General features: G+C 40.8%; 1 protein-coding gene across 1 annotated transcript in view; it reads left to right on the top strand.

Moving 5' to 3' along the window:
• The window catches only part of slc1a7b (solute carrier family 1 member 7b), a 38,724-nt gene extending 24,614 nt beyond the window's left edge, over positions 1-14,110 (top strand). The window contains exons 4-11 of the mRNA XM_035176464.2: positions 56-98; positions 209-440; positions 561-660; positions 4,010-4,243; positions 6,575-6,769; positions 10,431-10,565; positions 10,760-10,859; positions 11,786-14,110. Coding sequence (XP_035032355.1) covers positions 56-98; positions 209-440; positions 561-660; positions 4,010-4,243; positions 6,575-6,769; positions 10,431-10,565; positions 10,760-10,859; positions 11,786-12,046 — 1,300 coding nt within the window. The 3' untranslated portion in view covers positions 12,047-14,110. The remainder of the gene's footprint in view (positions 1-55; positions 99-208; positions 441-560; positions 661-4,009; positions 4,244-6,574; positions 6,770-10,430; positions 10,566-10,759; positions 10,860-11,785) is intronic.
• The last annotated feature ends 70 nt before the right edge of the window (positions 14,111-14,180 follow it).

The raw sequence follows: 14,180 nt of genomic DNA, 5'->3' as shown, positions 1-14,180 counted from the left end.
GCCCTTGTTACTGTCCAACCTTTTTGAACCATAATGGGTATTTTTTGTCTTGCAGCAACATGTTCCCATCTAATTTGGTCCAGGCCACCTTTCAGCAGGTAAGATCTTTATTTTCAGACACAGCACTTACAAACACAATGTCTCAGCACTTTTTTAAGTGCCTTATTGCAAGTCTCTCACTGCTTCTGTTTCTATTCCCTGGCAACAGTATCGAACAAGTAGCGAGTACATTGTGAAACCCAAGCCCACAGTGAGTCTGACCCAATCAGAGTCAACCACACGGCGAGCACTCATCTATGGTATCCAAGATGATAATGGAACTGACATCCAGAACTTCGCCCTTGACCTGACTCCACCCCCTGACGTGCTCATACGCACTCGGGAAGGAACCAGCGATGGCATGAATGTCCTTGGAATTGTTATTTTTTCAGCCACCATGGGTATATCCGCTTTATTCTAGCCTGAAGTCTGTTGTGTTCCACTTGCCCTCAAATGCACTGAAACTTATTATTGCAAATTAAACACTTTCATTTTAAAGAATGCCTTTTGTGTTTTCACAGGTATTATGTTGGGAAGGATGGGACCAAATGGCAGCGCCTTGGTGAACTTTTGTCAGAGTCTGAATGAGGCTGTCCTCAGAATTGTTGCCATCGTCATATGGTGAGGATTTCAATTTAGCTTTAGAAGTGTTTTACAAGCAGTGGAGGATGAACATGCAGCGAGGGGGGTGAAACATCATTACCACAATGTCATGTTAGTTTACTGAATGAATGTGAATAAGGGACTTTTATAGGGATCTTTTTAAGAGATACATTTGTATGTGGAACTTTTTATCTATTTCCAAAACTTTAGTACAAGCTACACTTTAATAGATATTCATTCATTATGTGATTCAAATCTAATGAGCGGACACTCTGTGTCCCTGTGTAGTTTCCCTGCCATGACCTTGGTTGCTGTGGAAACTGCTAATTTAGATTGGGCAGCTGTGTCTTCGCAGCTGTGTTGCAGATAAACAATGATCTACGGTTTAAAGTATTTGACATCTGAGTGACTTCTGCAGTCTCACTATTGAAATAACAATGAAGAGACTTAATGAAGGAAAATTCCTTCACTTTTTAACAGTGTCAGGTCAGTTCTGACGTCTTTGGTTATTTGACATTACACAAGAAATTACTAAATTGCCGGCTGGGTTATGTTTACAGGCAACTATTTTTGTCTCCGAAGTGCTCATTAATTAACAACAGTGGAGTCACTGGGGGTGGGTTGGGGAAAGATTGTGGTTCTCGGCCCTGTACTACGAAGAAGGATTTGCGGTTATCGGGGTAACTTCAGGTTTTCTTCGGGGCTTTCAGTCCTACGAAGCTTGTTCACTTCTTCTCAGGGTAAATCACCATGGTAACATATGCTGAATGGCTAACCTGCTTCGGAGCAGGTTTAGTTGAAGATAAGAGATCAACACATATAAAAGCTCCGCCCCCTTCCAATCAATTCCTTTCAAATCTGACATCCGGGATCTTGGAGGATCCTGTGGAGGATCCTGTGGAGCATCGTGCGCAGATTGTTAATTGTTAGAGGACCTCTGAGGAGGTCAAGGGTCTTCAGAGACCAACAAATCCTACTCCGATGAGTATCTTTATGAAAGATATAGATTCTCATTGGATGGAATGATAAACCATTGACAGCTGCTGGAGCCGAACATAACCAAAGTACCACAGACTGTCTGCTCTGTATCGTCCTACATTTCTTAACTTATTACCTGTTCACTGTGGCTGAAGCAGAGCAGCTCAACAGAAACAGAACAATGGCTCTTTTTAGTTTACATTTTATTGTTCTTTCTGGTTTTGTACTTACTTTCATTGAGTATCAGACTTGTTTCCAAACCTCATTGTGCATTTGTATACTGATATTAATATACAGTATAAGTTAAATAAACGTGTTGTACAAGGTGTATTGTAAAGATATGAAAATCAACCTACTTACTCAATACTAAGTATATTTTTAAGTTTATTTTTTATTCACTCCAAGCTGAACTTGAACTCGTCAGGGTTGCAAATAAGGCTAAAACTGTCACACAATGAGAATACATGTAAATTTCACATGAATGCAATGGAAACACAAACAAAATTATTTTGTTAGACGCTTATTTGTTAGACGCTTATATCTAGAGTCATAAAACCTGGGTTTACTTATCGAGTTCATAACCAGCATAATGAGACCTCCTGGGTATTTTGTAATTCAGGCCCCTGGTTAAATATAAATAGGCATCTTGTTTCTGTGACGACTGTGAACTTAAACCAGAGCACAATCTTCCCTAACCTCATATATAAGTGCTGTGAGAGTCTAAACATTACATAACAAAATTGATGGGTCACTAAAAGTTGATAATGAACTACAAGATCTGATATTTTGATAGAAAAAAAATATTGTCTGTGAATGTTTTCCTGATAAATTCTGTAATCAGATCTTAATATGCATATTAACAACATATCCTCAATATACTAAAGGTGGGGTAAGCGATTCTTGGAAACGACTGTTGGCATTTGAACCCAAGACCAAAACAAATACACATCTCCCTTCACTGCTCCTTCAGAAGCTCCACCTCCCTACATTCATGCACGTGCATGGCCAAGGAAACCACTGATCACAGAAAGTAGGAATTAGCAACCACAAACATCAGCAAATGGGACGGCACAATGTGAGCCAAAGAGACTTAATGTTACCCACATGACAAACAACAGAGCAACCTCTTCATCACTTTTCCTCCCTGTGAACTCTCGGTGGTCTCTCCTCTGTTGAAACGGCTCAAAGATGTTTACATGGGTCGTCACCCTTTTGTTATCTTCTTTGGGTTAACTGTAGTATGTGGTACTTCAGCATTTGGAGTGCTACTGTGAAATTGAATGTGGGTCCTGTGAGGTGGTGTTAGCATTTCCAGTGGCTAACAGTAGTTGTAAGTGGTGATGTACATTATCCGGGGACACTATCCTACTATCCATCGATCATAGAAGGCAGAGGAATGATTACATTAACTTGTTTGAGATGTAACAGGTGATGTGTCCACATATTATATTCATATTCATATTGCTCCAAGAAAGACGATTAATGTACTATTATCGTATACTTGACCATTCCCATGGAAATCGCTGTTTCCGATTCAGAGACCTGTCTCGCTCCCACTGCCCCTTTATCCCCCCTGTCCTGTGCACAAGCATGTATGCACTTGTTGTTGATTGGCTGGAACAGTGTTGTGCTGTTCAGGTTGTCCAGATTTCTTTGTTTCCCAGGGCTGTGTACTCTAACCACATTTTTTAAGAGCACACACACAGAACACAGAGTCTAGCAGAATCCAACCAAAAGTGTCTTGGATTGAAATCGCTTACCCCACATTTAAAGAAGCTATTTATAAATATTTAAGTTTAAAACACCCAAAAAAAGAATAAAGCTCATCAACATAATGTGTAAAAATAACATCTGTGTATTGTGTATCGTGCCCCAGTAGTCACATTTGAAAACACTTAGTACCTGAGGAGGTGATAATGAGTCATTTTAGTGCCCATTCTGCCCTCAGCCCAACAAAAAGTAGTAAATGCATATAGGCTATAAACCTGTGATGCAGCATTGGGCCTTTCCTTATTTGTTACGATAAGGGTAGACACACCGACTTCTTGTGAATATGTTGCCCCCTTATTTCTTTGGAGACAGAACTTGATAGTAGTCTAGTTCTTACACAAAGCTATAAAAGAAAATGTAATCTTGTTGCAAAAATATTTGCCGTTGCAGTTTAGCTGTATAAAAACATGATTTTTAGGAGATGATGTGATGAAAAGGGTGTTTTCATTATGATAATGAACATTTTTCATCTATTTCATTTGAGATTGTATCGTTTGTACACTTGTACAAACATCTCATGATGTCGCTCAACAACCCAACTATCTGTCAGTAAGTTATTTAAGTTGTATACAAAGACCTCACAGTTACTGTTTCTGACATTGACCAACTCCCCATTCAGGTACTTCCCATTTGGCATCGTGTTCCTGGTGGCCGGTAAGATCCTGGAGATGAGTGATCCGTCAGACATGGGGAAGAAGCTGGGTTTCTATGCCATCACTGTGGTGTTCGGTCTGGTGTTGCATGGCTTGTTCATCCTGCCTTCCATGTACTTCTTCATTACCAAAAAGAGCCCCATCGTTTACATTCGGGGAATCCTGCAAGCTCTGCTCATCGCCCTTGCAACCTCCTCCAGGTAAAGACAATTTCTATACAGTGAAGAAACTCAATTAATTAATCTTGTGTGAAAAAGAGATGTAAACGATTTTTTATTTTGTCGTTTTTTAATCTCAATACATCTCACAGTCCTGATGCTACAGATCCTTTCCTTTCATAACAACTCACAGGAACATGACTGTAAAAAGCCTCATAGGGATGTTGGGAAAACATCTGGTGTGTGGGGGAAGAGAATGGAATGTAAAGAAGCATTCCGCTCATCTGATTAGACTGGCACTTATCCATTTGTGCATGTGTGTGCGTTTTTTTGTGTGTGTGTGTGTGGTCAGGGCCACATTTTTGCATGCACATGTGGTTGATAGTTTGGGATATAGCACATTAATGTAAAAGCAGACATTATGTTCACTGTGGTACACAGATTGGTTTGTTAATCCCATACAGAAATGGACGAGAGCCAGCGGCTGCCTGGAAGTTGGTGAGCAGCAAACTGGAAATCTAAAACATAACAGCACATGTTGGAAATGCTTTGCGATTTGAAATAAATTGGACAAAACACACAAAACCACTGGTATGGTCAAATAAATTTGAAAGCATTTCCATGTGAATCCAGTCCTTGTTCTTGGAGAAGGTGCATAGTCAGCTTGTGGTATAATGGAGCTGATGACCACAGTATTTGGTGACTGGCTATGATCATACATTCATTCAGCTGATGGAGCCCTGAGGAGAATTAACCCCTGCAAGGCAGCAGGCCGGGCAACATCCCTGGGCGTGCCCTCAGGGCATGTGCTAAGAGCTGGCAGATATTCTCACCTCCATCTTCAACCTGTCTCTCTCACAGGCCACGGTCCCCACCTGTTTCAAAACCATCCCCATCAACCCAGTTCCCAAAAGGAGCCCAGTGACTTGTCTGAATGACTACAGGGCAGTTGCACTAACTCCAATCCTCATGAAGTGTTTTGAGAGAGTGGTTCTGGCCCACATTCAGAGCAGCATACCTAATAGAGGTACCAATCTTTGCAGCCCTTCACATAGCCATCTCCCACTTGGAAAAAAAGATGCCTACATCAGGATTCTCTTCATACACTACAGCTCCACTTTTAATACAGTCGTCCCTTACAAGCTCACTAACAAACTGCTAAACCTCAACCTCAACTCCACACTCTGTGACTGTCTGTCTGATCTCCTCACTGGCAGGCCGCAGCCTGTCAGAATTGGAAATACAACATCAAACAGCGTCGTGATGAACCCTGGCACCCCACAAGGATGGATTCTCAGCCCCATGCTCTACACACTGTTCACAGCATATAGAAGTGAGGTGGCAAGTCTGTTGACATGGTGTGAGGAGAACAATCTCACCCTCAACACAGACAAGACCAAGGAAATGATTATGGACATGAGAAAGGAGGGAAGAACTCATCGACCGCTGATCATCCGTGGGCTTGAGGGAGAGAGGGGGAGCAGCTTCAAATTCCTGGGCGTCTACATCAGTGATGGCCTCACCTGGACACTAAACACCACCCAGCTGGTCAAGAAAGCACAACAGCCGCTGTACTTCCTGAGAAGGCTGAGGAAAATTGCCACGTCACCAAAGATCCTCAGCAACTTCTGCAGCTGCATCATTGTGTGGTATGGGAGCACCACTACAATGGGCCGCAAGCGCATGCAGAGAGTGGTAAAGACTGCTGGGAGGATTGTCAGGACATCAGTAGCCTCTCTGCAGGACATCTACCACCGCAGAGTCCACAGAACAGCCTGCTCCATTATTAAGGACTCCACCCAGCTCCAACACAGACTGTTCACACCAGACTGAGGAACAGCTTCTATCCAACAGCCATCAGATTGTTAAATAGGTCAAATACTCACTGGCCCTGACACCAGCCTGGACCAACTCAACACACAGATCCTTCACTCTGCAATGAGTGTTTTGCACAGACTCAATAAGAACATAAATCTATAGCACTACCTTGCCCTAATGCTTTATTGTACATATTCATATTTTTTTATTTGTCATACTTTGATATTTTTTAACTCTTAAAAAACACGGTATTCAGAGTGGAAGGCAAAGAAAGAATTTCATTGTACACGCCTGTATATATGTAAATAAACGCTTTGATCTTCGAGATGTGTTAGCTGGGCTCAGATCAGTCAGATACATCTGTGCATGCTGAATGTCTTACAAACATGATCGCATGTTTTCTTATTCGTAAGAGTGTCAGCTGTTTCTCTCACCACAACAAACTGGAATAGTCCCCAGTTGTTAGCAGATATACTCAGGACAATTTGAGAAGCGGTTATGTTATTGACTTTTGAATCTTCTGAGCTCTTTGGTCTTCTTCTCTGTCTTCCTCAGCTCTGCCACATTGCCTATTACCTTCAAGTGCCTCTTGGAGAACAACCACATCGACCGTCGTATCATCCGATTTGTGCTACCCGTGGGCGCCACTATCAATATGGATGGCACTGCTCTCTACGAGGCTGTGGCAGCGATATTCATCGCACAAGTTAATAATTATGAGCTGGACTTTGGCCAGATCATCACCATCAGGTCAGTGGACCGTGCTCTATACCATCTGCGCTTGTAAGCTCATTAACATGGGAAAGATATCATTGGATTTGAAAGCAATGATGTCAACAACAATAAATCCTTTAAACTGTAGAGCAGAATCATCACGGAATATATATGTCTCTGGTTTTTTAACATATCCACTTAATTTAATGACACATGGGAGAGTAAATAGTAGGTTGGATGATGGATTAGAGGTTCCTTTATCTAATGAATGTGCCATATTTATTTATGTACACTTTTTATCCATTTATCTGTATATTTCGAAAGATGTTCACATTGTTTCATGAGCATCAATTACTTATTTTTGTGGGTTATTACTACACTATGCCATCAAACAGTAGAGATAACTCAGCCTTCTATCCCAGCTGTGCAGAAGAGCCAGCAATTGGTCATCAAAAGGTCCTGCTCTTCATCATGCAATCAAAGATCACTGTAAACATACAGAAAGTCATTGATGAGCATCTGAACCAGCAGTTTGAAATGATTAGCACCCACATACTTTCAAAAAAAGAAACCAAACCAAGGATTGAATCTCATACTGGTGGCAATCGGACAACAGTTTCCACCAGCTACAGTGTGGTGTCTGATCATAGAGATCATCCCAGAAAATAGAAGTGGGAGGATACAGATGATTGTCTCATCTGAAGGTGTTAAAGGACCGTCCTCACATAAAGGCTTCATCAGAATAGAGAGCACTCTATTTCTGAAGCCAGGGCCACATGAATGGAAAAATTTCACTTTAGATGTCACAACACTGCCACAATATCTGTTTCCTATTACACAAAAATGTTAAAATAACAAGAGCTTTTGCACATAATTTTTTTTTTTAATACTAGAATATATAATGTACAGTGTCACCACTTTACTATAGATTGATACTGATGCTTCAAATCCACATGTCTAAGTACGGACTTGCTTCTTCTCAGAACTTAAAATATTGGGGTGATGCCATAGCTCAATAGCAGATGACAACTCAATTTAAAGGACCCTTCTCCTACATGTATCTGTGTGAAGCTTCAGTCTCTCGTCAAAAGTATCTCCATGGTGTTGCACACAGCTGCAATCATGAGAAGTGATATTTCTGCCATGGGAGATGTGTTGGGGGAGGAGTTTCCATACACTGCAATGATCCAACAAGCTCTTTAATCAAAGCACACTATCGCCTTTAAGTGTCTTAGATCCGGTTTTAACCCCATAGAGTCAGTGCTGGGTAATGGTTTGGCTTCACCCATTGTCATTCTGCTACAGGGACAACGGTAAACCCCTGATTGTCTTTCCAAAATGAAGGAGGGACTCAAACCCTGAAATCCAGGGATTATACGTACATCAACAATAAACTATGAGGAAAACCACACCACTGCAGTGAAACTCCTGTGTATACTAATTGGGCACATTCATCTGCTGGTGGTTCTGGTGAATTTGAGAATGAGTAAAATAGGAATGTTTATAAAAGATCAAACGTATGGAAATGTTTTCTGAAATATATGAATGCGAACATATGTGTTTGATTAAGTAATAAGAATAAGAATCATTTTTTACACAGTAGTTTAACAGACACTTATGTAATGTTTTTTTATAAAATATTCAATATCCTTGCAAAATTATGCATGTAGTAAGAAAATTGAAATTACTCCAGATGGCCGATCATTGTGAGGGCACGGTCATATCTTCTCCTTTAGAGATTGTCTACAAACATAAATTAAGACATTAAAATATTACATCTTTTGTAGCTGTCATCCTCCCCTATATTCGCCAATGGATGTTTCTTTTATGTATAATTTCATAAAGCAACTGTAGATTGAAAATATCCGCTTATCTCTGTCTGAAAAGAGCCATGTGGCCACGATAAACCACCATGTCCCAGTCACGCCACCGGGAGACCTCTGATCCCAACTCACCTCCCCCACCACTAGCATGCTGCCATGAGTGGTGGGATCATCATCCTCAACCTCCGGATCTGCACCAGACTTCACATGTGCAACAACATGCAGTTCACTGTCCACACACTGTCCACTATTATAGACACCACGCACCATCTGACATCACAGAGGATGGGACTAATCCACATGTAGAGGGACGGCCTCTGTGGAGAAGTTATTAGTCCATTCTGTTATCTGCTAACAAAATGAGGCCAGGCTTATCTTTTGATTGATTTCCAAAAAGAAGAAGAAAAAAAAACATTCATATAATTTGAAGTGTTTGTACTATGAGTAAGTTCTCATCAAAACAACCTAGCTGCTTCCTGCTGCTGCCCATGGATAAAATAGAGTGGTTCAATTAAAAAGATTGGCTCAGTGAGCAATAACAATACTAAAGCAGGGTAAACTGTGTTTGAGACTAATTGATAATCTTTGTGTGTGGGAACTTAGATGTGATGGTCAGATCTTTCTCATTTTTAAAGACAATCTTTCAGACCATACAATATGGGTAAGAGTAGAATGGGATGCACTGACATGTTTTGCTGTCTGCCAAGCTTGGATGTGCAGAGGATGTTAGAGCAGCAGGAGACCAAACTCATAAAAGTCAGTTTTCCTGTTACTGCGTATATCGAAACATTGCTTTGTTAAATAAAAGAATACAAGTTGTTATTAGGAGCTGAATGATGTGACTTACTCCTTTGTTAATCCTATAGTGAAGGACTTTATGACTTGTACCTGCACATATTTTGCTTGGATATGCACTTTGGCTTTTCTTCTAAACATATGTTGGACCAAGGACGGCACAATAGTCTTGCCTTGATTTCCATTTGTGTCCTCGTGTCCTTCCTGCCTTACCAGGAGCCTTAATATGTGATGTTTTCCACTTAACTCCTGAAACTCACCATTTAGGAATATGGAGGAGGAGAAAATGCATCACCACAGTTTTGAAGCATTGATGTTGTTGGCTTGGCATGAAAAAAATATTATATACTGGAGGATACTGGCCTAGTCCACCAGTGTCTATATTATATGTGACCACATGGGGCGCCACACCAGAATTTTCAAATTTAATTTTATATCGCGTCAAATGACAACAAACATTATCTCTAGGCACTTCACCGAATGGCTTTAATTAAAAAAAGGAAGCATCAGGCAAATTACTCAACAAATGTTAAAGACAACAATTCAATATATTGTTTTTGTCAGTTAAATGTGCTTGCAGCGTGCGGCACGGTCACAAAATAGCCCCATGACTTACAAAGTCAGAAAAGCAATGTTCTGTGATGAGAATTAAGAATTGCAATTAGATTAATTAAGACGCGACATACAACTCTTGTGGAAACATCAATGAAATGAAAAGGTGTTTGGTAGTTTAGAAATGGTTAAAATACATAAATTCCTAAATCTCAAACAAAGAGTAAATTTCCTTTTGTAGTCCCTAGGCATAAACTATTACTATATGTATCAATCAAATCAAATTTTATTTGTATTGTCCATATTCACAAATGACAATTTGTCTCATAGGTCTTAACAAGGTGCGACATCTTCTGTCCTTAACTCTCAACAAGAGCAAGGAAAAACTACCAAACCACCCCCACCCCCGGTATTAACAGGGGAAAAAACCATAGAAACCTCAGAGGGAGCCACATGTGAGGGTTTGTATCAATTAAGGGAATAAGGTTTCGTTCTATAATCATACTGACATTCCATTTCTCTACCAGCATCACAGCCACTGCAGCCAGCATTGGTGCTGCAGGGATACCTCAAGCCGGACTGGTCACCATGGTGATAGTGCTAACATCCGTTGGGTTGCCAACCGATGACATCACTCTTATTATTGCAGTAGACTGGGCACTGTAAGTACCATGTGTGTATACCTCCATCACTTTTGCGGAACAGATTCAAACTAATCAAACAAGAGCAAAAACAGATGAGTCCCCTTTTAATCATGTCAGTTTCCTTCAGGCCAAAATGTCCAGAAATAGTGTATGAAATAATGTTTCTGGTCCAGTTGTTCATATTCTCTCCTCGATGTCTACCCCCTCTACAGAGACAGATTCCGCACCATGGTGAATGTAATGGGCGATGCTTTGGCTACAGGCATCATGGCACACATCTGCAGGAAAGACTTCTTGCAAGAGGGAGATGGGGTGAGTTAAGGGTATTTTCTCTTTTTGTCTTTGATAACAGAAAGGATCCACATGTGTATCTGCATACAGAGCAGGAAAGTGAGAACCGATCGCAAGTGGTCCCTCGAGATATGTCTTGAGACATCTTCTAATGCCAGGTGTGAAGTGACGTACTCAGAGCTGTCCACTTGCATGATCAAGCTGTTACAATGAAATATGGACCCCAGTGTGCTGGCAGTACTGAAGCTACAGCCACACAACAATGTTGTAGTTTTAAAATGCATCACCTCAACTACGTTTACAGGTGGCATCCCCAACACACCCCACAAAACCCCCCAAAACTAAAAAGTATTTTGGAAAACACTGCTGGATAGACTGTATATAAAGTTGAACGTCATGACAACTTCCATAAGAGAAGCCATATCATCTTGATCACCTCATAATGGCTCTGCGTAATACTGGTTAAAAAACATGCTTCCTCCATGTTAGTGGATGGGATATGGACCAAAGTCAAAAGTCAAAATACACGTCAAATAATTTTCTCTCAAAGATGGTCTCTGTCATTTTAGGTAGTTCTTATTTGTCAAAACCTTACTTTTCCCAGTAAGTTTGGTTTTCAATATTTGATGCAATAAGAACGGGGTGAAGCATCATGATATCTTAGCCTCATTTTTCTAAAACAAGAGGAAGTGGAGATGTGTCGTCCATCTTTAATTACAGTCTTTGGTATGGCCAGAGATTTATTTTCTGCCACATGTTACTTATCCGGTTTAGTTTTTGGTAAATACTCCATAATAGCAGAAATTAAGGAAGGAAGGATTCATTTCTTTGCAGTTATTGAAAAGTTATTGTCAAACTCAATTTTATGATTTCATATAATATCTTTGTTTCCTTCCTTACATCTTAAACTCTGATCATCCCACAACTTCCTCCCTTGACCCCCCCAGGTGCCACTGATCTGCGAGACCAAACCCACCCTGAGCACCCCACCTTTGATGAACTGTCACAACAACAATGGCAACTACCGGCCCCCTTCCTCAGGGATCAAACATGAGCTCCTCCCTCCTGACGTGGCCCGGCTCATGCAGCTTGAAGAGGGCGTGCGGCCGCTGACAGAGAGGAAGAAGCCACCGATTCCTCCAAGGCACCTGAAGAAGGGCAAAGAACAGTGCACCATTGACATGAATGGCCTTGAGACCAACGTATAGCCTCCCACTGGAGGTTTATGTGTTGACTGTGTAGTTGTGCTGATCAGAGCCTCGGAGCAAAGAACACCAGTACAGGTGGGAGGACAGGACGACTGAGCTCATCTTCACAGCATGTGTTTGATTAAAATGAACAGATAATTCTATAAATATTAAATGTCCTTCGTCTGGACCTTCAGGTTGAACTACTAAACTCCCAGACTCTGAAAGCACACGTGAGTACTTACATTGATGAACTGATTTCTATTTGATATCTACATTTTATATGATTTGCTGGTTTCTTTTTTGTTTTCTGTGCAACATGTTAATAAGACAAGTGTTTACTTTGTTTTATACTACTGCAAACAGCCAGTTATTTGAGTCATATAAGAGACGAGTCAGGACTGCAAGAGTCTGGTGTGAGCTGAATGGCAAGGAGGCAAAGTGAAATGTCCTAATTGTTTAATTTTGCCTTAACAACGCTGGTGGTGCTACAGGCTGACTGAGGAACAGGAGGAGCGATTTCACCAAACTTCCACTGTGGTCATGATTTAGCGTACAAACATGCAGTAGGATAGAGATTTTAAAGGTTTCATGGCTTCATTGAGTTAAACTTCCCTGGCACTTGAACAGCCTCAAAACATCTACTGGTAATGTAACGTAAACCAAGTGGCTCTTGTATGTAGGTTGAGTGAGTTTATTTGCTTCTGTTTGCAATGGCCTGTATCATTTGATACCAACAGCACATGAACTTCTGATGCACTGGTTGATATAACCTGTCGACATGATCCACTGCCTGAAGTCATTCATGTGAATGTTAGGCTTGGATGTTTTCAGGTCTGTGATTATACACTCTGTGTCTGTGGAAACACGTACTGGTCTCTGTATTCCTCCATAAAGTACTGACACCCTCACAGAAATACATGGGGGACAAATTATATTCCTTTGTTCATTACTTTGTTGTATAGTGAGCACAGTGATCAGAACATTTTACTGTTATATATCATACATCATTGTTGAGCATCATCATCTGTTTTTTTTATTATCTACATAAAACAAGCAAAGCTTTGCAGCCTAGTTTTGTCACAAGAAATGAGTGAACATGTTACGGTTATTCTATTGTGGGAATTTGTGGACCAAGTGAATTTAGTGCGCTCTAGATGCAGAGTGACTTCGGCTTACAGTCTTCAGGCGATGCAAAAGTACATTGCAAAGTTCAGCCAGAGGTAATATGAGGCTGCAGCAGTCGGAGTTTGACAGATCTTGTAGTTAAACACTGTCAGGACTGAATTACTTTTCAAGGTGCACCACCCACAACATGAGGTTTTTAACCTGCTTCATTCATACAAGTACCTCTTTTTCTCGTAGCTATATGCCTTCACTGTGTACATGTGAGGAACCACAGAGTTCAGATTTTCGCAGGAACTCTCTGTCTCACTTTCTTACAGATCAAACATTCCTACACCAAATTGCACACTCTAAATTTGGAAAAATACCTTGTTACCTCAGGCTGAACTTTAAAACTTTCCGATTTGAAACTGTGTCATTTACACCATGTGTTTTAGCAAAACGTTTCCGCTGTTATCCTCCTGATCTGGAGCCATGTCCGAGCACACTCAACACAAAGTGTGAGTGGGGATCAGTAACTGTAAACAAAGATGATGACAATGTCAAAAACATCCTGGATGCAGATGGTGTTATCTTATGCTGCTGACGTCATTTGGAGCCAGAGTCTGTGCAGCAGTGATGAAGGGGCGGAGTCTTGGTATCAAGGTCCTACAAGTCCACTCACCCCACCAATCACAGTCACTTTCAGCTGTCAATCATGAGATCTCAAACAACAACTTAAAAACACACTTACCAGAAAAATGAAGACTCAAACATACACCAGCATTATAGAACTACCTCAACAGAAAACATCATGAGGTGAAGGAAAGATGTGAAGTAGACTTGGTGCCAAAAAAATCTGACTGCGCTGACAATACTAGCCAATAATTGTACGATGGTGAATGGTGGAAAAAAAAAAGACATGTAATGTAATGGATGTTATTAATGTGTGGCAATGATAAATGTGGTTGTCACAAGGAATTGTTGGAAAGCATTATCATTTCCTATCATGAAGGATGACCTGTGTACCTTATGTTAAAGGAGATTAAAA

Source organism: Hippoglossus stenolepis, chromosome 14 (assembly GCF_022539355.2).
Source record: "Hippoglossus stenolepis isolate QCI-W04-F060 chromosome 14, HSTE1.2, whole genome shotgun sequence".
Lineage (NCBI taxonomy): Eukaryota > Metazoa > Chordata > Actinopteri > Pleuronectiformes > Pleuronectidae > Hippoglossus > Hippoglossus stenolepis.
The sequence above is the reverse complement of the archived record's forward strand: the minus strand, read 5'-3'. Positions and strand labels throughout refer to the sequence as shown.